This window comes from Sceloporus undulatus, chromosome 6 (genome assembly GCF_019175285.1).
Source record: "Sceloporus undulatus isolate JIND9_A2432 ecotype Alabama chromosome 6, SceUnd_v1.1, whole genome shotgun sequence".
Lineage (NCBI taxonomy): Eukaryota > Metazoa > Chordata > Lepidosauria > Squamata > Phrynosomatidae > Sceloporus > Sceloporus undulatus.
In genome coordinates, this window is record NC_056527.1 from 111,296,971 (window position 1) to 111,322,882 (window position 25,912).

Genomic DNA, 25,912 nt, shown 5'->3' on the forward strand with positions numbered 1-25,912 from the left:
CCTACCTACATGGCTTAGTCCAGATTATTTGAAACTATATCTCCCTTATGAACCTGCTAGAACACTGAGATTTTTGGGGAGGCTTTCTCTCTTGGTCCACCAGCACCCAGGTTCGCTTGGTCAGGACACGAGAAAGCCTTCTTGGTGCTGCTCCCATCTCTGAACTCCCTTCCGCAGGATGCTAGACTGGCTCCCCTCCTGCCTGCCTTTCGACAGCAGGCTAAGTCATTTTTATTTAAGCAAGCATTTAAAACATATGTGTGCCACGGTGGGTTTTTATATTGAGCATGTGTATTTGTCATGCCTTTTAACTTCTGAATATTTAAATGTAATTTTATATTGTTTTTAGATGATTTTAACTTTTTAAATTTTATTTATGTTTAAAAAATCTGTAAGTCACTTGGGTCGCTCCAGGAAAAAAGGCAGCATATAATTGAAATACATAATAAATAAATAAATAATAAATAATAAATAAATAAAAATATAAATAAAATACATATGTTTCTATGAACAGTCAGTTGGATACATTTGAGCTGAGGAATGGATCCGAAAAAGTGTCATGGCACCCCCCCCCCCATTAAATATAGTAAATATAGCCACACATTGCTAAAACATTATTTGGTAGATTTGGGCCTCAGTTAAATAGGTCCCTTGGTGTACTTGCAAAGAAACACATCGGACAGATGCCATTACAGCATATACACACCTCATGCAGAAGGCAACATAGGGAAACTAGGTGGACTATAGCTAAAGTTGCACAATGACCAAAGCGCTATGCACAATGTGCAAGAGCTACGGAAGAAAGGGGCTGTGGCAAAAGACAGGAGAAAAAGCTATGGTAATTGTGGGTGTACAGCAACACTTCTGCCAGTGTATCATGAATGTGCAATTTGCACAATGTCATGCTCCATGCTTTTTTGCTTCCACTTTTGCTTGTGAATTTACCCATTGCACAGTATCAGGTTTTTTTTTGCACTTGTGCACAGCATGTATTCTGCATGTGTATGTTATTTCTCAAATTTCAGGCCGATGTGATTAGACAATTGTTGGCATTCAGTATTGCAGTTGCAATTCATAACCTAGAGTTTTCACATTGGTAACTGCTCCATATCGCAAACACTGGAAATCAGGCCCTGAGGAATGCTTAGGGAGCTGGGAATGTTTAGCCTGGAAAGAAAAGGTTAAGAGGTGACATGGTAGCCACATGTTTTAAATTTTGAACAATGTTAGGAGGTGCATATATGTTTTGCCTGCCATGGGTTTAAGTGCTAATACAGTAATGTCAGATGTGGCTGAGGATAATGTGTGAGGGCATACTGAAGAAATGTGATGGGACAGCAATGGATGCTTACTGTGAGGGATTATCACATTCCTTTGTGCTGAAAAAACAGAGAAAGGAGTTACGCCTGGTGGAAACTACTCAAGATCAATTCCCAGGGAATGGACGAAGAAATAAGGAGAGGGAGAGGTACTGATTTTGCTTTGATTTGTTATGAATGAGAAGTAACTGCCATATTTGAAACTGTGTGTAGTTTAATAAGGCTTTGCTATGCTGGCTGTTTTAGTTCTGACAACAAAGTCTCTGGTATAGATCTTGTGTTACTAAATAAAGATATTCTGAGTTTTACTACTGAAGCCTGGATTCTTGAACTAGGGTTCCCTGGACTTGACAATCTCCTAGGTGCCCAAACATTTCTGGCTGCATTTCAGTCTCCCTATAATCGGAATCCCTACTGATAGTGACTGGACTTTTGATTCCAGATGGAGATGGATAATAGGGGCACCACTGAGGTGTTTGTTTTTGCTGGATTTGGAGTCAAACCAGAGATGCTTGAAAGAGGCAACTCTATAACACTTGAAAGAGACAATACTTTGGGAAACTAGATATGCACTGCAGCTGAGGCAGGAAAGCATAACAGCTGAATCCAGACTCTTAAGGGATACTGCTTCAGAACAAAATAGCATTATTCCAATGAGACATATTCCCAAGGTCAATTTCCACCATGCATGTAAAACTCCAGTCAGAGGTGTGCACTGAGCTGCTGTCTGCAGATCTGTATTGTGACTCTTGCCTTCTGCAAGATCACAATATGGTACCCTATGTCCTTTGCTCCATCAGTCCTGCAAATGAGTGCCAATATAATGTGCAGAGAGTGGCACGCTTCTCTCCAAATTCTGTCACAGCCCTTTTGGTGAACCTTCTGTTGGATGGAACAATGTCTTGAGTCCTGCTAAGGTACAGAAATGGGAATTATTATCAAAACAACAGAAACTTGAATGTTGTGGCAGTGGGTGGTTTCTTTGACAGGTGGTGGATCTCTTCCAGTGTTTCCTCTAAGAAACAATGAGTTATCCAAGGTCCCGAGCTTGTTTGGCAGCTTGATTTAAACACCTTGGGTAGTTCCCTTAAAATTCACACTAAATCTGGAGCAAATTTACCACCCAGATAATATCAAATACAAAGGGAAGGGTGACAACTATTGTTAATTTCCAGGGGTGGTGGGACACAGTTCTCCTCCAAGGAAAGCCTGCTAACCATAATACATTTTGGTGAAGGATCAGTGAAGAAAAGGTGGGCTCTGGAGATGTTTCACAAACACTTTTGAAATGTTTCCATATTTCTCACCTATATTTCTGATTTCATCACAAACACAAATGCAATGTGTGTTTAAAAATGGGCTTAAGTTAATGCTTTAGTTGGACTGATTGTTTAATGGTTTTTCAACTTTTGCACTGCATATCGCTTCAGCTGTTTTGTTTTAAACTTATATTGTAAACTGTTTTGGGGCTATCTTGGGTTAAAGAGGGAAGATAAATCAAATACACACATATATATAAGGGTTGAAGGAGTTCTTTCTACCTTTCATATCCAATTAGCATCTTCTCTTCTGTAACCTCTATATTTGTTATTATGTGCCTTCAAATCATTATTATTATTTATTATTATTATTTCTGACTTATGGAGACTGTAAGGAGAACCTATCACAGGTTTCTCTAGACAAGTTTCTTCAGAGTGGGTTTGCCATTGCTGTCTTCTGAGGATAAGAGAATGTGACTTTCTCAAGGCCAGTCAGTGGGTTTCCATGGCTGAACCCCTGATTCAAACCATGGTCTCCAGAGTCCAGTGCTCAAACCATAACATTGCATTTATGCCCAAGATGACTGCAGAATGTCATGAATTATATTTATGACGTGAGATAAATTTTTAATTACATAATAAGAACAAATGTGCAGAGGTTACAAGGAGCTTTAGTAATAGTAGTAGTAGTAGTGATAACAACAACAACAATAGTGTTATCCTGCCTTTCCCCCCACTTGGGACTCAAAGCAGCTTACAACAGTTAAAACAACACAATTAAAAATTCACAAGATACAAATATTAAAAAGCAATTAAACTATTAATGGGTGACAATCAATGGTAGCAAGGGGTGGGTCGTGGGCAGAAATATCAGTGTGGTTGGGAAGGGCTTTTAATGACTGGCCTGCATAGCCATTGTCTTCCAATGGAAACAGACAGCAGATAAGGCAATGTTCCTGTTGATGGTATGTGATAGTGATGAGAACTTACTATTTCAGATGGAAAATAGTACTGGGACCACCCTTCAAGAATTTGTTTTGCTTGGATTTCAATTTGATCCCCAGAAGCAGTTCATATTCCTCATCTTTTTTGCCATTCTCTATGTGCTCACTTTGGTGGAAAACATCGCCATTATCATACTGGTACTGATAGATGCTCACTTGTCCCAGCTTCCCATGTACATCCTGCTGAGCAACTTCTCCTGGGTGGAGATGTGCTATGTGACAGCAACTGTGCCCCGGATGCTCTATGACTTGGCTTCTTCTTGTGGTGTCATCTCCTTCCAGGTCTGCTTATTCCAGTTCTATATCTTATTTTCTCTTGGCAGCACTGAATTCTTCTTCCTTTCAGCCATGGCTTTGGATCGGTACCTGGCCATCTGCCACCCACTGCATTATTCCCAAATCATGTCTCCAAAGTCCTGCTATCTCCTGGTGGCAATTTGTTGGATCCTTGGCTTTCTGGGGTACATCGTTCCAGTGACTTTGATCTCCAAACTGAACTTCTGTGGACCCAACATCATTGACCATTTTTTGTGTGATCCTGGACCAATTCTGTCCTTGGCTTGTCCTCCTCTTGGAAATGTTCCTTTTATCTGCCAAATAGTAATGCATGCCATATTTTTCAGCAATGTCATATTTGTTGTAGTTTCATATGGCATTGTAATTTTCACTCTGTTGAAATCTTCCAACCAGGGGAGCCTTAAAAAGGCCTTCTCCACCATATCTATGCACCTACTAGTGGTGACACTTTTCTATGGCTCTGTCGGAGGGATGTACCTAATTCCTGGTGGAGAAAGCCAGGCAGAGCTCACTAAGGCAATAACAGTCTTCTACACAGCCATCACTCCCTTTGTCAACCCCTTGATCTACTCTCTGAGGAATGATCAGGTGAAAAAGGCATTGTGCAGGTTGTTGAGGAGAAATATGAGACTGATATTTATGAGAGCCACAGTTTAAAAAGGTACAAGGTACAGTTGGCCTGCCCTATAGGCAGGCTTGCCTTCCGCAGCTTTGAGCTTGTGTGGAGAGCAAGCCCTGGCAGGAGTCATGGGGCGTGCATGTGCACCATGAGCATGCACTCCATTATTTTCAATGGGGCTTGAGCATATGCTTTCCCCCCCCATACATGGGGGAAGGGAGTCCGGAACGGATCCCCCATGTATGGGGAGGGTGGACTGTAATGTGCAAGAATTTGTAAAACAAATCAGAGCACTTAGTTTGATGAAATTTATTTATTTGGTCTTTGCTTAGTATATCTAAACATGGCTATGGTGACACATGCCTTGATTACATTCTGTTTGGACTACTGTAATCCACTCTACATGGGGCTGCCTTTGGAAACTTTAGCGGTCCAGAATGCTGCAGCCAGAATGCTAACCAGAATCAGTTATACGGAGCATATAACTCCCTTGTTGGAATAGCTTCACTGGCTACCTATTCATTTCTGGGCACAATTCAAAATGCTGGTCATGATCTATAAAGCCCTACCTACATGGCTTAGGTCCAGATTATTTGAAGAACTATATCTCCCTGTATGAAGCTGCTAGAACACTGAGATTGTTGGGGGAAGGCTTTCTCTTGGTCCCACCAGCATCCCAGGTTCGCTTGGTCAGGACACGAGAGAAAGCCTTCTTGGTATCTGCTCCCATCCTCTGGAACTCCCTTCCGCAGGATGCTAGACTGGCTCCCTCCCTGCCTGCCTTTCGACAGCAGGCTAAGTCATTTTTATTTAAGCAAGCATTTAAAACATATGTGTGCCACGGTGGTTTTTATATTGAGCATGTGTATTTGTCATGCCTTTTAACTTCTGAATATTTTAAATGTAATTTTATATTGTTTTTAGATGATTTTAACTGTTTTAAATTTTATTGTAATGTTTAAAAAAATCTGTAAGTCACCTTGGGTCTCTCCAGGGAAAAAGGCAGCATATAATTGAAATACATACATAAATAAATAAATAAAATACATATGTTCTATGAGACAGTCAAGTTGGATTACAATTTGAGCTGAGGAATGGATCCGGAAAAAGTGTCATGGCTAACCCCCCCCCCCATTAAATATAGTAAATATAAGCCACACATTGCTAAAACATTATTTGGTAGATTTGGGCCTCAGTTAAATAGGTCCTTGGTGTACTGCAAAGAAACACATGCGGACAGATGCCATTACAGCATGATACACACCTCATGCAGAAAGGCAACATAGGGAAACATAGGTGGACTATAGCTAAAGTTGCACAATGACCAAAGCGCTATGCACAATGTGCAAGGGCTACTGAAGAAAAGGGGCTGTGGCAAAAGACAGGAGAAAAAGCTATGGTAATTGTGGGTGTACAGCAACACTTCTGCCAGTGTATCATGAATGTGCTAATTGCACAATGTCATGCTCCATGCTTTTTTGCTTCCACTTTTGCTTGTTGAATTTACCCATTGCACAGTATCAGGTTTTTTGCACTGTGTGCACAGCATGTATTCTGCATGTGTATGTTATTTCTCAAATTCAGGCCTGAGTGTGATTAGACAATTGTTGGCATTCAGTATTGCAGTTGCAAATTCATAACCTAGAGTTTCACATTGGTAACTGCTCCATATTCGCAAACACTAGAAATCATGCCCTATGAGGAATGGCTTAGGGAGCTGGGAGATGTTTAGCCTGGAGAAGAAAAGGTTAAGAGGTGACATGGTAGCCACATGTTTAAATATTTGAACAATGTTAGGAGGTGCATATGCATTTTGCCTGCCATGGGTTTAAGTGCTAATACAGTAATATCAGATGTGGCTGAGGATAATGTGTGATGGCATACTGAAGAAATGTGATGGGACATGCAATGGGATGCTTACTGTGAGGGATTATCACATTCCTTTGTGCTGAAAAAATAGAGAAAGGAGTTACGCCTGGCTGGAAACTACTCAAGATCAATTCCCAGGGAATGGAGACAGAAGAAATAAGGAGAGGGGAGAGGTATTGATTTGCTTGATTTGTAATGAATGAGAAAGTAACCTGCCAATGATTTGAAACTGTGTGTAGTTTAATAAGGCTTTGCTAATGCTGGCTGTTTAGTTCTGACAACAAAGTCTCTGGTATGGATCTTTGTTACTAAATAAAGATATTCTGAGTTTTACTACTGAAGCCTGGATTTCTGAACTAGGGTGTCCCTGGACTTGACAATCTCCTAGGTGCCCAAAACATTTCTGGCTGCATTTCAGTCTCCCTAATAATCGGTAATCCCTACTGATAGTGACTGGACCTTTTGATTCCAGATGGAGATGGATAATAGGGGCACCACTGAGGTGTTTGTTTTGCTGGGATTTGGAGTCAAACCAGAGATGCTTGAAAGAGGCAACTCTATAACACTTGAAAGAGACAATACTTTGGGAAACTAGATATGCACTGCAGCTGAGGCAGGAAAGCATAACAGCTGAATCCAGACTCTTAAGGGATACTGCTTCAGAACAAAATAGCATTATTCCAATGAGACATATTCCCAAGGTCAATTTCCACCATGCATGTAAAACTCCAGTCAGAGGTGTGCACTGAGCTGCTGTCTGCAGATCTGTATTGTGACTCTTGCCTTCTGCAAGATCACAATATGGTACCCTATGTCCTTTGCTCCATCAGTCCTGCAAATGAGTGCCAATACAATGTGCAGAGAGTGGCACACTTCTCTCCAAATTCTGTCACAGCCCTTTTGGTGAACCTTCTGTTGGATGGAACAATGTCTTGAGTCCTGCTAAGGTACAGAAATGAGAATTATTATCAAAACAACAGAAACTTGAATGTTGTGGTAGTGGGTGGTTTCTTTGACAGGTGGTGGATCTCTTCCAGTGTTTCCTCTAAGAAACAATGAGTTATCCAAGGTGTTGAGCTTGTTTGGCAGCTTGATTTAAACACCTTGGGTAGTTCCCTTAAAATTCACACTAAATCTGGAGCAAATTTACCACCCAGATAATATCAAATACAAAGGGACGGGTGATTGTTAATTTCCAGGGGTGGGGGGGACACAGTTCTCCTCCAAGGAAAGCCTGCTAACCATAATAAATTTTGGTGAAGGATCAGGGAAGAAAAGGTGAGGCTCTGGAGATGTTTCACAAACACTTTTGAAATGTTTCCATGGCCTGTTACAGACTGCCAAAATAAAGCTGCGTCGGGTCTCTTTGGAGGTATGCTATTTAAATGATGCATACATCCTAAGAATCCAGAAGCTGCACCAAAGCTGCACTCCAGTGCTTAGGAATGGAGTGTGGCTTTGGCGCGACCTCCAGACTCTTAGGACCCATGCGTCATTTAAATAGCAAACCTCCAAAGAGACCCGAAGCAGCTTTATTTTGGCAGTCTGTAACAGGCCCATATTTCTCACCTATATTTCTGATTTCATCACAAACACAAATGCAATGTGTGTTTAATGGGCTTAAGTTAATGCTTTAGTTGGACTGATTGTTTAATGGTTTTTCAACTTTTGCACTGCATATCGCTTCAGCTGTTTTGTTTTAAACTTATATTGTAAACTGCTTTGGGGCTATCTTGGGTTAAAGAGGGAAGATAAATCAAATACACACATATATAGAAGGGTTGAAGGAGTTCTTTCTACCTTTCATATCCAATTAGCATCTTCTCTTCTGTAACCTCTATATTTGTTATTGTTATGTGTGTGCCTTCAAATCATTTCCGACTTATGAAGACTGTAAGGAGAACCTATCACAGGTTTCTTTAGGCAAGTTTCTTCAGAGTGGGTTTGCCATTGCTATCTTCTGAGGCTAAGAGAATGTGACTTTCTCAAGGTCAGTCAGTGGGTTTCCATGGCTGAACCCCTGATTCAAACCATGGTCTCCAGAGTCCAGTGCTCAAACCATAACATTGCATTTATGCCCAAGATGACTGCAGAATGTCATGAATTATATTTATGACGTGAGATAAATTCTTAATTACATAATAAGAACAAATGTGCAGAGGTTACAAGTAGCTTTAGTAATAGTATTAGTAGTGATAACAACAACAATAGTGTTATCCTGCCTTTCCCTCCACTTGGGTCTCAAAGCAGCTTACAACAGTTAAAACAACACAATTAAAAATTCACAAGATACAAATATTAAAAAGCAATTAAACTATTAATGGGTGACAATCAATGGTAGCAATGGGTGGGTAGTGGGCAGAAATATCAGTGTGGTTGGGAAGGGCTTTTAATGACTAGCCTGCATAGCCATTATCTTCCAATGGAAACAGACAGCAGATAAGGCAATGTTCCTTTTGATGGTATGTGATAGTGATGAGAACTTACTATTTCAGATGGAGAATAGTACTGGGACCACCCTTCAAGAATTTGTTTTGCTTGGATTTCAATTTGATCCCCAGAAGCAGTTCATATTCCTCATCTTTTTTGCCATTCTCTATGTGCTCACTTTGGTGGAAAACATCACCATTATCATACTGGTACTGATAGATGCTCACTTGTCCCAGCTTCCCATGTACATTCTGCTGAGCAACTTCTCCTAGATGGAGATGTGCTATGTGACAGCAACTGTGCCCCGGATGCTCTATGACTTGGCTTCTTCTTGTGGCATCATCTCCTTCCAGGCCTGCTTATTCCAGTTCTATATCTTATTTTCTCTTGGCAGCACTGAATTCTTCTTCCTTTCAGCCATGGCTTTGGATCGGTACTTGGCCATCTGCCACCCACTGCATTATTCCCAAATCATGTCCCCAAAGTCCTGCTATCTCCTGGTGGCAATTTGTTGGATCCTTGGTTTTTTGGGGTACATCGTTCCAGTGACTTTGATCTCCAAACTGAACTTCTGTGGACCCAACATCATTGACCATTTTTTGTGTGATCCTGGACCAATTCTGTCCTTGGCTTGTCCTCCTCTTGGAAATGTTCCCCTTCTCTGCCAAATAGTCATAAACACTCTGTTTTTAGCCAATGTCATATTTGTTGTAGTTTCATATGGCATTGTAATTTTCACTCTGTTGAAATCATCCAACCAGGGGAGCCTTAAAAAGGCCTTCTCCACCATATCTATGCACCTATTGGTGGTCGCACTTTTCTATGGCTCTGTTGGAGGGATGTACTTAATTCCTGGTGGTAAAACTCAGGCAGAGGTCACTAAGGCAATAACGGTCTTCTACACAGCCATCACTCCCTTTGTCAACCCCTTGATCTACTGTCTGAGGAATGATCAAGTGAAAGAAGCACTGGGCAGGTTGTTGAGGAGAAATATAAGACTGATATTTATGAAAGCCACAGTTTAAAAAGGCACAGAGTAGTGAATTAGAACTAATAAAGCAAATCAAAGCACCTATTTGGATGGAATTTATTTATTTGGTCTTTTATTAGTATGCATGATGGGACCATCAAGTTTGACTATAATCTGAGCTGAGCACTGGATCAGGAAAAAAGCTTAATGGCTAAAGTTCATTTCCCCAATGAGACTCGAAATTCAGCCACATATTACTGAAACATTATTTGGCAGACTTGGCCTCAATTCAATAGGTCCTTGGTGTACGTTAAGAACCACATCTGAACATATAGCACTATGGAGCTCCCATGCAGAATGGCAACATAGGGAAATAGAAGTGAACAACTGCAAGAGTTGTACAATGACTAAAGCGAAATGACTACAGAAGCAATGGGGCAGTTGCACAGACAGAGACATACAGTGGGATGTTTACTGTGAGAGATTGTTGATCACACTACTTTGTGCTCAAAAAGTAGAGAGAAGGGAGTTGCTCTTGGCTGGAGATTACCCAAGGCCAATTGCCTGGGAATGGAGGCAGAAGAAATAATGGGAAGGCATATTATTTTGGTTTTGTAATTAATGAGAAAATAACCTGCCGATGGTTTGAAACTGTATGTGGTTTAATGAGGCTTTGCTGACGCTGGGTGTTTAGTTCTGACAACAAACCTCTCTGCTGTAGATCTTTATTGAATAAACTTTTTAATTTTTTTTTTTACAAATGAAGCCTGGATTTCTCAATGAAGAGAGTTTCTGGATTTGACAAACCCTTAGGTGCCCCAAATTTCCTGGCTGCATATCAGCCTCCCTGGAATACAGGCTTGTTAGCAATTCCAGGTGAGCTGGTACCACACAAAATGACTGTTTATCTTCCTTCCTTGGCCATTCTTTGAACCATCTTCTAACTGCTTAGTCCCATAGGCCCCATTATAACGTTTAAGGAGGTCTCTTCAGTTGTCTTCTGGGATGCAAAGAGAATGATCTCTAAGCTGCATCCCAACTGGCAGCTGAAGAGTCTTCCTTTGCCCAATATGGCTGCTGTCTAGTAAAGTTAGTTTGGGGCTTCAGACCAGGAGATGTTACTTAGGGGCTTGACAGACGGGCAGCTCGTCTTTGCCCTGAGTTGGTGCTGCAGCAGCCACATGCTGCAGCACCGATGCGCTGCCAAAAGAAGCTACCTAGAGCAGTGTGGATGCTGCATGGCGCTTGCATCATCATGGAGGCCCACGTATGGATTGGAGGCTGCCATGATGGCACCGCCGCCATGCGCTAGGGTTTGGGAGCATGCGGTTGCTGTGTGTTCCCTAACCCTAGTTTCAGCTCAGTTATGGCACTTCCCACCCATCTGTACTGGGCCTTAGTTACCCTTATGTAACTAAGTAGGCGATGTGGAATATGGGCCAATATGCCATACATTTTGTCAATTTTATTTGTTCAATGAAATTTTAAAAAATGAAATGTAATAAAAACAATTAGTTGCAAATTCTCAGGTGTTGTTTGGTTATTTATATGCAAAGGCAACTTATGTGCATGTGCATATTTAAGGATGGGCACTTAAGCACATATCAACTGAAACAGACATGTAGCCCCTTCAAAACAACATGAAGTTTAGTGCAATGCTATGGCAAACCCCCCTCTGAACAAATCTTGACAAGAAAACCCTGTGATAGGGTCACCAAAAGTTGGAAACATCTTGAAGGCACACAACAAACACGAGAAATACTTTCACCCTTCCAGTCCAAGAAAATCCACTTTAACATAAGACTAACCTTCAGAAGTTTATCGCACTGCGTTCCTTCCGTGCGTTCTGAGAATGGAACGGAAGGAGCAGGGCCGAGTGCGGAACGAGTGGGGGACGGATTTTACCGCACGCATCCGTCCCTCATTCGTTCCGTCCCCCCTCTCTTCCGTTCTTAATCTGTTCCAGAGGGGGAAATTTTTGAGAACTGTTCTGAACAGTTCTCAAAAAGCGTCCCCTCTGGAACGGAAAGGGCAGGGAAGAGAGGGGGAACGGAACGAGTGAGAGACGGGTGTGTGCGGTAAAATCCGTCCCCCACTCGTTTCCGTTTCCTGTCGGGCCGGGCCGAGAACCCGGTGCGATAAACTTCTCTGTTTAGTGCATTAATTGTACTTAAAGGCTTTGTGATCTATCATCTCTAGCAGTTAATCTATTCATTTCACATTAAATGTGCCACCACCCTAAGGCAGAAAGAGTATTTGAAGACTTTGGGATGGGATGGGGAATGAAAAAAAACCCACCAGACTACCTGAGTAAAAAGCAACTTTGACAAAGAAAATCCCACACTGAAGCCCATTTCTTGTCTTTCCACTCCTGTAGAGCTCAGATACACATCAATCATATCTTCTCTCTGTAAGACCCTGCTCACCCATTTTCTCCCCTCTGATATGACCAGGTAGTGGATGATAGGAAAGCAAATGTAGGAGGGGGATTTCTAGTGGCTAGGTTTCAATAACCAGTAAAACAGATCATCCTCCTCCAAGATCTCCAGAGGTCCCCAGGAGCACCCAGAGGATGCTTGCACCATCCCACCTACACTAGCTATGGTGGCCGTTGATTGGTGATTCTTCTAAAGGGTGCTCAGCAATGGCTCCTCTTCATCTTGGAGAGAAATGACCAGTGGGGTGCCACAGGCTTCTGTTTTGGGCCCAGTGCTATTCAACATTTTTACCAATGACTTGGATGAAGGAATAGAGGGCATGGTTATTAAATTTGCAGATAACACCAAATTAGCTGGAGTTGCTAATACCCCAGAGGAGAGGATCAAAATTAAGACACCTTAATACATTAGAAAGCTGAGCCAAAACTAACAAAATGAATTTCAACAGGGAGAAATGTAAGGTACAGTACTGTACTTAGGCAGAAAAAATGAAATGCAAAGATATATAATGGGGGACACCTGGCTTGACAACAGTACATATGAAAGTGAACCAGGAGTCCTAGTAGACCACAAGTTGAATGTGAGTCATGTGATGTGGCAGATAAAAAGGCCAATGTGATTCTTGCCTGCATCAGTAGAAGTATAGTGTCTAGATAAAGGGAAGTAATAGTGCCACTCTGTTCTGCTTTGTTAAGGTCTCACCTGGAAAACTGGGTCTAGTTCTGGGCACCACAATTCAAAAAAGATGTTGACAAGGTGAAGTGTGTCCAAAGGAAGGTGACCAAAATGGTGAAGGGTCAGGAAACCACTCCTTGTGAGGAGAGACTTAGGAAGCTGGGTATGTTTAGCCTGGAGAAGAGACAGTTAAGAGGTGATATGATAGCCCTGTTTAAGTATTTGAAGGGGTGTCATATTGAGGATGGAGCAAGTTTGTTTTTTGCTGCTCCAGAGAATAGGATCTGGAACAATGGATTCAAACTATACGAAAAGAGATTCCACCTAAATATTAGGAGGAACTTCTTGACAGTAAGAGCTGTTCTACAGTGGAACACTTCCTTCTTTGGAGGTCTTTAAACAGAGACTGGATGGCCATCTGTCAGAGGTGCTTTGACTGAGAACTGGACTGGATGGTCCTTGGGGTCTCTTCCAACTTTCTATGATTCCTCACATGGCTGCTTACACCACCTGCCACCTAACCCTATGGCTGGCTACTACATGTCTGTTCCAATGAGTGGAGTTGGGGAGATAGCCAAGTGAGATTTGTCCATTACTGGCTATGACAGCCATTGACAGATGATCCTCTACATGTGTCTTCCCTCTGCCAGGAGTTTATCAGACGCGAGTTTTCGGCGATTTTTCCTGCCCAAAGAGTCACTTTTGTGCAATCAACATTGCGCAATAAAGCGATAACACGATGTTCTTCCAGACGTCATTCATTTCTATGGGAGCCCGTTGCACAACGCTTCCGTAGTTTTAGCGTCATTCCTCCCCTTTTTGGGCATTATGGGGAAAAAAGGGAAGTCCGGCATTTGTCTCCCGTCATCCTTTCTAATGCATTACAAAATGGTTTGGTGTGGTAGGCAGCAACGCAACGCAACACAAACGTTACTGATAGCAAAGTTCCCATGATGCTGTGCTGCTTTTTCACCCCATTCCCTTCCGGTGGCCTTCCTTTTTCAGGGCAACCCCAGGGGGAGGGGTGCGTGTGTTTTGCCTTGATGTGTGATGGAGGAATACATAGGATGCTATAAATGAAGGGGACCCTAAAGGGTCATCAAGTCTCCTCTTTCTTCTGAAGGAATACATAGGATGCCAGAGAGATGGGAGGGTCCTCAAAGGGTCATCCAGTCCAGCCCCTTCTTCTGTCCTGAAGGAATACATGTGAATAAAAAAACATGTGTGTGTTATCAGCTATTGTGTATACTGTGAATATGCAGAGATATGTTTATTAGTATGTGTCTCTGACATATATGTTTATATATATGAATATCTGTCTTGTCTGCCTGTATTTATAAAGAGGTGTGTGTGTGAATATATATGTGTGTGTGTGTGTGTGTGTGTATGGATGTGTATATGTGTATGTGTATATATATATATATATATATATATATATATATATATATATATGCGTGTTCTATATGTATAGGTATAGGTATATGTATATTTGGGGGGGAAAGGGGGCTGTACCTATAGGTAAATCTAATCTATGCAAGGTACCCCCAAGGGCCATCCACTCCAGCCCCTTCTTCTGCCCTGAAGGAATACATAGGATGCCAGAGAGATGGTAGGAACCTCAAAGGGTCATCCAGTCCAGCCCCTTCTTCTGTCCTGAAGGAATACATGTGAATAAAAAACGTGTGTGTGTTATCAGCTATTGTGTATACTGTGAATATGCAGAGATACGTGCACACACTAGGCGAAAACAGGAAACAGGAAACTGGAAGGGGCTTCTCCCCTCTCCCCCCCCACCCCCGAAAGCACAAAGGTCACAATGCCACCAAAACCTCCAAGGAGCATGCGCAAAGATGTTTTGCAAAATGTTCAAGACCAAAGGAAGGCGCTGGTGTAGAAAACAGTTCCGCTATGCATGGTTTTGCATCATGCAAATCGCAACGATTTTCGCAATCATAACGCTAAAGCCATGTTTCAGGGGAATGACGCAAAAGCAAACAATGTGGTAGAACATCGCGTTATAACTTCATTACACAATGTTCGTTTCACATCCTTAGCGGAACTGAGGGTCCAAAACTTGCGTCTGATAAACTTCCCAGTCTTCCCTTGCCAGTCACTGCATGGCCATGCTTACAGTAGGGGATCAAGGGTCAACTGAGTGAGGCTTGCCCATCAAAGGCTATTGTTGGCCATCAATGGGCAATCCTCCTTGCTTGGCTGCCCCAGCTGTGTCCTGCTGGCCATCATAGTCTTTGGGGAAGTCCAGAAAAAAGGTGAGTGGTTGTAAGGAGCTCTTCTCTTCCCTGCAAGGAAGTGGAAAACTGCACAGTTTTATCAGACATTCCTGCAGCAAGGAAACATTTGTTTGAATTACTCAGTCTTCCCTGTGGGAACAAATAATTTAAACAAGCACATCCATACACCACCCAGATTCCTCAAGGTAGGACCTTGTTTCTGTGCGGAAAGAATGGGCAAGGTGTTTCTCTTTGGAGGAGTCAAAGACGGTTATCACGAGGGGGTAAAAATGTCCCCTGATGTGTTCTAACGAGCACGAGCGCGGGCGCGCACAGAGCGTGATGGGAACCCGATGGGGCCCAGAACGCTAGTTTACCACACGGTGGAACGCCGCCGCTGCCGCCGGGCATTCCCATTGGGTTCCCGATGTGTTCCAGGAGGCGCCATTTCTGGGAACGCTTTTGAACGCTCGTGCTCGTTAGAACACATCCGGGGACGTTTTTGCCCCCTTGCGATAACCTTCAAAGGCAGAAGAGAAGGAAGCTGTCTTTCAGACAAAAGTGTTCAATCTATTTTAGGCAACCAATATTTACACTAACAGTTGCGGCTAACACAAGATAATGACAGCAGCGATGTAAATCATGGTGACCTTAGACACAGGTGCTGAGATAGTGCTGGCAGGGAGGCAAGCATGAGCCAAGCCTGTTGAAAGTTGCTTCTGTTGGAACAACAAAGAAGGGGGTGGCATGGGAAAAAATGGAGAAGCATTAATTGTTTATTAATTATAACAAATAAAATTATGTCCATCTGAAGTTTGAAACTGTGTATAGTTTAATTAGGCATTTTTAACACTCGCTGGTCAGTTCTGATGACGAATGTCACTAGACTGGATCTCTAGCTTCTTAATAAAGATTTTCTGAGTTTTAACTGCTGAAGCCTAGACTTCTAAACTGGGTATCTTGCTGGACTTGATACAAGATGACTGTTCCATCATTCCTAGAGGGCATGTAGGACTTCTTCAGTAGCAATAAAGACATAAATAATACACAGTAAAAAAAATAATATGGGGGTGGGGGTAACATATTTAACTTTATTCTAAGCTGCTTTGAGATTTTTCAGATAAAGGGTGGGATATAAATATTTTAATAAACAATTAAACAAACAAACAACACATGCGTGTGGGATGCCAGAATGATTGATAACAACTTACACTGGGAACTGGACATACAATTTTCAGCACTAGGGTTCTTAAGTGAAGAGACACATGTCACCCATGGGGCATACTGTACTCACTCCTAAGTTGTGGTATTTTTGATTGCTTAAGTCTCCAGGTGAGAGGGAGGTCTTTGTAACTGGCTCCATCCCAACCATCTAAAGCTGTTTTTTTTCAGATCCATTGTAACTGTAAACAACAACAACAACAGCAACAACAACAACAACGGTATGAAGGTTGACACATAGCTGCAGGGGGTGATATGCCCAAATGCAACAATTAATATGCTGAATTTGAAAAATTAGAATGTAAAGGACAATATTTTGCAGAACTGGAATGATCGGCATAAGGTGCAAGTTAGATACCTTGATTTGAAGAAGTGGGATAGGATGACTGTAGTTAAGAAAGGGCAGAGACTTACCAGTCACTGCTTGCAAGTGCCAGCTCAGAGAGTGGGCTGGTTTTGCTTCTCTACCATGCAGTGGAGAGGGGTTGAAGGAGAACCATGGGCAGGAATTCATTTGCTCATCAGAAACAGCAACAACTTCTTCCTCCCTGATCCTGTGCTTCGTAAGGGGTATCCCAAAGGCCTCAAGGGCCATATAATGATTCTCAGTAAGGCAAAGGCCCTTTACAGACCAGTCTGAAAGGCCGGCCTGGAGGCAGAGTCAGGGTGTCGCATCTAGATGACGCACGCCCTGACTCTGCCCCCAGGGTGCCATGACACCGTGCGCCACTCAACATGGCGCAACATCATGGCATGCCTCCAGTGCTGCATTCAGATGATGCAGCACCAAAGGGGCACCATACAGCTATGCCACTGCAGCTATGGTGCCCTTTCGAGGGTGCAAAAAGGAGCTGCTTTTTGTGACTCCTTTTTGCGCCCTTGGAAGGATGGATCAAGGCATGAGAGTGCCACAGCTCTGATCCAGCATGAAAAAGGGGCGTCTGCAGTCCGCCCTTCCAGGGCAGTCTGTAGAGCCCCTAAATCAACAATCTTTAATTTTAATTAGAATCACAGTTGGATTCCGGTCTCTAAACAGAAGCCATCCAACGTAACAGTTGGAAGTAGAAATATGATGCAATTTTGCCATACAGGAGTTGCTATTTTCATTGGAAAATGGTAAAGGTCCTTAGAGATACATTCTTGAGTTAATCACTTCTGATAAGGTTTAAAACTGCAGCTGGATCTCTTCAGAACGACTGAAACTTGGGACTGTGTACATGTGTGCTCTCAGTCACATATATTTTACCCTTGCTTTTAAAAAAAACACATTCTGTTGCTTTTTGTCCTTTGCTGTGTCTGTCCTACAGATGAACACCAACATTGAGCAGAAAGAACTCCAACCTTCCACCTCAAATTCCAACTTAGCATTTTCGACTGAACCTTCTTGTGGATGAAAAACATGTCTTAGGTCCAACATTGTTATCGAAAATGGACCTCAGAGATTAGGAATCAGAATGAATGTCACCTTAAAAACAACGGTATGAAATTTTTTGGGTGCTCCTTCAAAAGAAAAAAATGTGTTTGATTTCTGTAAATTAATAGAATGTGAATGAGGGGAGAAGAAAGAGACAGGAAGTAAGAAGAATGTTCGGAGGGGAGGTGGATGGGTTTATGATGCTCAACTACTAATTTTAATTTGTGCAAGTTACAGCATCTTCCATAGTAACACACTTCATCTTGTACAAAACTTCTCACAGCATTAAGGTGCCATTTAATGTCTTCATTAAGAGAAGATATCAACTTAGGTTGCTTCTTTCTCCACAAATCTGGGCAGAACATAGAAAACTGCAAATTCCAGAATTCCAATGCATTGAGCCATGGCAGTTAAAGCAGTGTCAGATTGCACTATTTCTGCTGTGCAGATCAGACCAAAGACACTATTATCCTACTGTAATTGTGTTTTACTAACTTCATGTGATAAATTTCTATGTCTTATAAAGGAGAAACTGGTCTTTTGGATATTCTGGATTTCACAATATTCAAGAAAGGACTTTCTAAACCAGCAAAGTGTTGAAGATGCAATGCTACTAATGCTTCCTTAATACATATGTTTGGCAGGTTTTCCATAGTAGCTCCATTTTGGGAGGAAGTAATCATATATGTAAATTGGTTTTGGAAAGTTCCTTGATATTCTGGGATGGGCATGGTCTTTTGAACTATTCGCCTGATGGATATTAACAAATGGCCAATAGAAGTGGCTCTTCCACACCCTTTACATTGCTAAATGATTGATACTCTGTTACTGGAAATATAATTTTTCTCCACCTGTGATCCAGTGGATAGAAGATCCACTATAACTTGCAACATTTGAAAGAATGAGGTATAGATAAAATTTACAAATGGACTTCTACCAGCTTTTATAGAAGCTTTTGACTAATCTGGGGTCACACCCCCCCCCACACACGCACACTTCTTTTGTGTTTTCCATTTTCTTCCTTTTGTTATACTGGAACATTATTGTATGTAATTGTGATCCTTTCTGAATGTATTTTCTTTTTAAAAGCATGTACTTCATACTTCCAAGCAGTATCTTACAGTGATGCTTCTTTTGTGATTCCAGATGGACCTTGTCAATGGAACCACAGTTCAGGCATTCATTTTGCTTGGATTTGGAGGTGAACTGCAGAAACGATTCCTGCTGCTCATCTTTTTCACTGCTCTTTATGTCTTCACTGTGGCAGAGAACATCACTGTGATCACTCTGGTGTTCCTTGATGCTCAGTTGCCCCGGCTTCCCATGTACATCCTGCTGAGCAATTTCTCCTGGCTGGAGATATGTTATGTGACCACTACAGTACCCCGGATGCTTCTTGACCTGGCATCCCATCACGGGATCATCTCCTTCCATGCCTGCTTTCTCCAGTTCTACATCTTCTTTTCCCTTGGTGTCACTGAATGCTTTTTCCTCTCAGCAATGGCCTTGGATCGATATTTGGCCATTTGCCAGCCGCTGCGCTACCCGCAAATTATGTCCCAATATTCCTGCTATGTTCTGGTGGCTGCTTGCTGGGTTGTTGGCTTCCTGTGGTACCCTATCCCAGTGGGATTGATCTCCAAGTTGTCATTTTGTGGACCTAATGTGATTGACCATTTTATGTGTGATTTTGGGCCAATCCTGGCCCTTGCGTGCCCTCCACTTGGAATTGTGCCCCTTGTCTGCCAGGTATTCATGAATGCTGTGATGGTGTGCAATGTTCCATTTGTGGTGCTCTCCTATGGGAATATAATTTTCACCCTCATAAAATCTACTAACCAAGGAAGCCGCAAGAAGGCCTTCTCCACTATCTCTTTCCACATAATGGTGGTGACACTTTTCTATGGCAGTGTTGGAGCAATGTATTTGATTCCAGGTGGAGAAAGCCAGTCAGAGGTTACTAAAGCGATTACGGTCTTCTACACTGCCATTACGCCTTCTCTCAATCCTCTGATCTATTGTCTGAGAAATGATCAGGTGAAGGAAGCACTAGAGAGGTTGCTGAAGAGAAAGGAGAGATGGTTTCAGAGAAAAGAGATGATTTAATATAGAATGGAGAGGAAAATAGAACACCCATCCACCTTTGCTTTCTGATGGAGCAGAACACCCATCCATACAATTAAATAAAATATATTACCATTTCTGACCCTTTGAACTAGTAGGATCAGTTTTCCTCTTTATTATTTCAAATTATTGTCTAATCAGGGTGACCAACTTCAGGAAAGAAATCGGTCAAGGAGAAGCACCAGCTGGGTACCACATAGACTTACAAGGCAGCACAACTTCCCCCCAAGAAACAGAACTGGAAATGTGATACACAGGTTGAGTCTCCCTTATCCAAAATGCTTGGGACCAGAAGTGTTTTGGATTTTGGAGCATTCTGGATTTTGTGATATTAGCATATACATAATGAGTAACCTGTATCTTGGAGCTGGGACCCAAGTCTAAACATGAAATTCTTTTATGTTTCATATGCACCTTATAAAGGTAATTGTATATACAATATTTTTAAATAATTTTGTGCCTGAAACAAAGTCTATGCACAATGAACCATCAGAACGCAAAGGTGTCACTATCTCAGCCACCCAAATGGACAATTTTGGATTTTAAAGTATTTCAGATATTGGAATTATGGTTAAGGGAGACTCAAAGTATACATTCAAAATAAAAATGGCATCATTAATGTAACTTGAGAATGGAGCTATGTCATCATAGTTGGATGTGATGATGTCAATCTATCATTTCAACCTGGCAGCTCCCCAACCAAAACATCTCAGAGGACATCAGAGCACTGGAAAATGACATTTGGAGCACTCTTTCAATTGTGAGACACATTGAGGACAGTAATCTGGAGAGATTCTTCCACAACTGCTTGTCTCAAGGCATCCCACGACTGGGGGGAGTGCTGCAGAAGTAATTTCAATAAGGGAAATGAACAAGACAAGATAACATCCAACTATACGGTCAAATCATATGTATTCCCACTCGGACCAGTAAGGATCACTTTCCCCTGAATGTTTTGTATATCATCATAGCTAAGAATCATAGCTAAGAAATACATTGAAAGAATCAATGTTTACCATAGGAACCAAGGAAGGGCATGAGATTTTCCACCTGAGAACCAGAACACAAAGTATGATACAGTTAAAGTTGCATTTTGTTTGGAAAGATTCTCATGATGTAAAATACTAAATTGTAACTGAAATAAAAAGAGCCAGCATGGTGCAGTGGTTTGAGTGTCCGACTATGTCCCTGGAGAATATGTTTTGAATTCCTGATCAACCAGGGAAATTCATTGGATGATCTTGGGTGAGTCACACTCTCTTAGCCTCAGAAAAAGGTAAAAGCAAATCCCCCTGAACAAATCTTGCCCAGGAAACCCCATGATAAGGTTGCTGTAAGTAGGAAACCTGAAATTTTACACATCTGAAAAACAGGCACTGCAGAATTACAAATGTGGTGGTGGTGGGGAGTTATTTCTCTCGTGTTCTTCATGTAGTCTTCCCACTGGGACACCTGGTTGACTACTGTAGAAAAGAACACTGGCCCAGATGTAACACCTTTGTCACACTCAGGGCCTGGTTTAGCATCAAGCAGTTATTTTTTGTTTCTTCTAGGTTTTAGCTCAAACTCTTTCCATTCAGGAAGTCAAGAAACGCAATTATTATTCAGACCTCTAGGATGAAAGAGGCCTGAATAGTAATTGTATTTCTTGACATTTACAATGTACAAAAGATGCAGAAGAGAAAAATGCCACAGGAGAGATATGTTATTTCGGAGTCCCCAACCTGTCTCCAACAAACAGTACTCATTTTTTTCCTTTTCCACAGTTACTTTCAGGGTGCACCAACACATAGGACACCCCCTGTACATGGCTCCCCAAAACAAGGTAGTTTGAATGTGATGCAAGATATTATTCAGCAGGGATTATGTGCATTACAGTAAAGACTCCATAACTGTCTAGGGTGTTGGAGGAATTTTTGGTCTTTTTTTTTTTTTGCCCCAGTCCATAGACTATTTTAGTCCCAGGGTTTTTTAAATAAAGGTGCAACTTTGATACATTTCAGTGGGACATTAGATGGAACTTCTTGATGGTAAGATTGGTTCAGCAATGGAACCAATTGCCAAGAGAGATGGTGAGGTCTCTTTCTATGGATATCTTCACAGAGAACATGGACAGCTACCTGCTGGGGATGCTCTAGATGGAGTTCCTACCTTTTGGGAATGGGGGAGTTTGGAGTCAGTGGTCTATGGGGCCCCATCCAACTCTATGATTCTATGACTCCTGGATCACTTCTTGTTTTAAAAACAGACCTCTCCTAGGCCTAAAATAGCCTAGGGGGCAAACAATTAAGTAAAAATGCCCCACATGCTCCTGGGGGACATTTGGGGGGCATCTTCTACCAAAACAAAACAGCTAAGGAATCCTGGGAATTGTAGTTTATTGTGCCACCACAATAAACTACTCTGACAGCGAAGACTAAATGTCTCACAAAACTACAGTTTCCAGAATTCCCTAGCATTGAGCCCAGGCAGTTGAAGTGGTCTCGGATTGGATCATTTCTGCAGTGTGTTTTGGACCTCATTTTAAAGATGTATACCATTATTTGCTTCTATTCCTCCTCACTCTCTGTCCCTTTCATCATTTGTTGTGCGTTTTAGAGTGTACACCAGCAAGGAAGGATTAAATCTATAGGCACTCTATAAAACAATGGCATAACACTATACTAGCTTTCCTTCATACTTCTCCAGTCCTGTATCATTCATTTTGCTCTTCAGGTTGGGTAATATGGAGGATTCATAAATTAGAAACTATTCACCACAGTAGAAGGAGGGAAGCTATAATATTAGACTCCTGTCTCCCAAGAGGTATTGTTTCAGTGTAAGATGAAATTATTCCAGAGAGATAGATTCCCAAGATTCCCTTCAGTCAGTGATTTAAAAATGTAGCAGAAGAATGAATTAGTAGCATTTGAGCTTGGTCTGGTAGGTCTTTCGGCTATCAAACCCATGATGTGGTTCCTTCTGCCCTTTGCTCCATCAGTCCTGCAGATGAGCACCAGTGCAACACACAAAGGATGGGATCCTTCTCTTCATATTAAATCACAGGGCATCTACTGAATCTTCTGCTGAATGGATCAGTGTTGGATCACAAACTTCTGAGGTATAAAAAGGGAATTAATATCAAAGCAAAAGAATGTTGTGTGGGAAACATAGATCAAGTCTCTTCAAAATGATGCCCTCTCTGTGTTTTGACATTTCCTCACTGACCACTGGCTTTCTGAGCGGCACACATGAAAATTGTAGTCCAAAACATCTGTAGTGTATCAGGCTGTGGAAGCCTGTCATAGAAGGATTGGTTGCAATGGGTGTAAATTTCAGGGAAAACGTGGCTTCAGATTCTTTGGTGATTTTTGGTTTTGTTTTTAAAAAATCATATTTGAAAAATATGGAGCATGGAAGGGGAAATAGAAGATTCCTGAATCCTATGGTTAGTCCCAGTTAGAACAGAACCATTGACTCAGTTGTTGAATGGTGAGTTAACACTTCTATAAATCCCATTGATGTAATGGAGGTACTCTCGTTGGGACTACCAATAGGTTTCAGGGAAAAGACTGCTAAATATGATGGTGAACTTATTCCATGATTCCCAGCTCTACTCCTTGGTTTTAATTTATGACTTTAAAGCAAATGACTTTATTCAGCTGCTACCCATCGTGCAGATCCTTATGAGCTTCCTTCTCTTAATGATTTGCACATACCATTCCATTTGGTCAACAGTGGAAGATCTGTTGGTTATGGGAGGCTTTCCGTTGTCATGGTTAGCACATGTTCTGGTTAAAAAATAGTACCGATGCCACTTAAATAACAGAAGACCCAGGGAGGTGGTATGGTTTGAGTGTTAGACATGGATTCCAGGGGATCAGGGACTGAATCCCAGCTCAGCCAAAGAAACATACTTTGGGCAAATCACACTCACTCAGCCTTACAGGAAAGGAATGGCAAACTCCTTCTGAACAAATCTTGCCAGAAAAAAACCTTTGATAGGTTCACCACAAAGTGAAGTCAACTTGAAGTCACATAACAGAATAACAGGAGGTTTTCTTCCTTGATAGGTAGGTAAGTTTTCTCTCCATTTCTTTTGGATGATGACATTCCTTTTAGCTAGAAGGAAAGGGAAAATGCCTTGGATAGGATCAGACTGTTCCACTTAAATGAAAAATTCCTGTGAATTTGCTACACCTGAAGCACCCTTAGGTTTAGATCCTTCTTTTGGGAGCTAGTTAAAAATTAGCTGCTACACTGTCTTCTTACCGGGGTCTAATTGTTTCTTTTTTACTGGGCTTGTATGTTGTTGTTGTGTGCCTTTGGGTCATTTCTGATTTCTAGTGACCCTAAGGGGAACCTATCACAGAGTTTTCTACTTGTTCGGAGGGAATTTGACCTTGTCTTCTTCTGAGGCTGAGAGAAGATGACTTAGCCAAGGTGACCCAATGGGTCTCCCTGGCCAAACTAGAATTCAAACCCTGATCTCCAGAGGTGTAGTCTAAAGCTCAAATCACTACACCATACTAGTGTATTTTTGTATATTTGTAAGCAGAATAAATGTCAAAACAGACTTTAATTCCTCATGATCTTTTATCAAAAGGCAACAAAATCTTTCAGTGCTGCTCCAGGTCTCTTTTTTTTTCAGGGAAACTGGGAGCATATCATGACATAATTAGATGTAATGTTGGGTATACTCATTGCCAGAAAACATTATTTAACCAAATGGCATATTTCAAAGTGTCATTTGATAGCTTAAAACCCATTTAAATGTTAGAAGACAGCACGTTGCAGCTCAGTCTAGTTGTTGCTTGAAAGTGACTTGTAACTTGTGATGGATTACATTAGTAATTAGTTACTTTTTTGCAGTAATGAATAAAAAGAGGTGTTACTTTTTTGGGCCTTTTTACAACCCACCCTATACTTCCCTATATGTATTTCACAGTGATTCGGTATGTCATTCCAGATGGAGTTGAATAATGCTACTGAAGTTCAGGAATTCATTTTGCTGGGATTTAGAAGTCATCAGCAGAATCGACTCCTGCTCCTTGCCTTTTTCACCACTCTGTACATGCTCACGTTGGTGGAGAACATCACCATTATCACTGTGGTGCTTCTGGATGCTCAGTTGTCCCAGCTTCCCATGTACATCCTACTGAGCAATTTCTCCTGGATGGAGATGTGTTATGTGACCACCACGGTGCCCAGAATGCTCTTTGACATGGCTTACGATAATGGGACCATCTCCTTCCATGCCTGTTTCCTTCAGTTCTACATCTTCTTTTCTCTTGGCAATACTGAATGCTTTTTCCTCTCAGCCATGGCTTTGGACCGATACCTGGCCATCTGCCACCCACTGCAGTACCCACAAATGATGTCCAAAGATACCTGCTATGCCCTGGTGGCTGCTTGTTGGATTGTGAGCTTTGTGTGGTATCCTATCCCAGTGGTTTTGATCTCCAAGTTATCCTTCTGTGGACCTAACATCATTGAACACTTTTTGTGTGATCCTGGTCCAATCCTGGCCTTGGCTTGCCCTCCGTTAGGAAATGTCCCCTTTATCTGCCAGATTTTCATGAATGTGTTGTTTGTATGCAATGTTTTATTTGTTCTGCTATCTTACAGCACTATCATTCAGAGTCTGATTAAAGCTTCCAGCCGAGGCAACTATAGGAAAGCCTTCTCCACTATCTCTTTCCATATAATGGTAGTGATACTTTTCTATGGCTCAGTAGCAGGAATGTACTTAATTCCAGGTGGAGAAAGACAGTCAGAGCTCACTAAAGCAGTGACGCTCTTCTACACTGCCATTACTCCCTTTCTTAATCCTCTGATCTATTGCCTGAGGAATGAGCAGATGAGAGAGGCTCTCAGAAATTTATTCAAGAGAAAGAAGAGATGGTTAATGAGAAAGGTGGTGCTTTAATTTAGCAGATGGAAATAGAGACAAAATACCACTCACACTAGGAAAGCCAGAGAGACAGATCACATATACTCACAACTAGGAGAGCCAGTGTGATGCAGTGGTCTGTGTGTTGGAGTACAACTCTGGGAGCCCAA

At 41.8% G+C, this 25,912-nt stretch overlaps 3 protein-coding genes and 1 pseudogene across 3 annotated transcripts; all 4 read left to right on the forward strand.

Moving 5' to 3' along the window:
- Positions 1 to 3,576: 3,576 nt before the first annotated feature.
- LOC121932819 (olfactory receptor 11H6-like) lies at positions 3,577 to 4,536 on the forward strand. The gene has a single exon (XM_042471809.1). The coding sequence runs from the start codon at positions 3,577 to 3,579 to the stop codon at positions 4,534 to 4,536; it is 960 nt and encodes a 319-aa protein (XP_042327743.1).
- A 4,326-nt stretch (positions 4,537 to 8,862) lies between these two features.
- Positions 8,863 to 9,822, forward strand: LOC121932710 (annotated as a pseudogene).
- A 9,070-nt stretch (positions 9,823 to 18,892) lies between these two features.
- On the forward strand, positions 18,893 to 19,852 carry LOC121933830 (olfactory receptor 11G2-like). The gene has a single exon (XM_042473823.1). The coding sequence runs from the start codon at positions 18,893 to 18,895 to the stop codon at positions 19,850 to 19,852; it is 960 nt and encodes a 319-aa protein (XP_042329757.1).
- Positions 19,853 to 24,818: 4,966 nt separating this feature from the next.
- LOC121933831 (olfactory receptor 11H6-like) lies at positions 24,819 to 25,778 on the forward strand. The gene has a single exon (XM_042473824.1). It carries the CDS (start codon positions 24,819 to 24,821, stop codon positions 25,776 to 25,778), a length of 960 nt encoding a protein of 319 aa, XP_042329758.1.
- The last annotated feature ends 134 nt before the right edge of the window (positions 25,779 to 25,912 follow it).

Bases quoted from the DNA above. Each gene is read 5' to 3' on its own strand.
- LOC121933831 (XM_042473824.1), top strand. From the start codon at position 24,819: ATGGAGTTGAATAATGCTACTGAAGTTCAGGAATTCATTTTGCTGGGA.
- LOC121932819 (XM_042471809.1), top strand. From the start codon at position 3,577: ATGGAAAATAGTACTGGGACCACCCTTCAAGAATTTGTTTTGCTTGGA.
- LOC121933830 (XM_042473823.1), top strand. From the start codon at position 18,893: ATGGACCTTGTCAATGGAACCACAGTTCAGGCATTCATTTTGCTTGGA.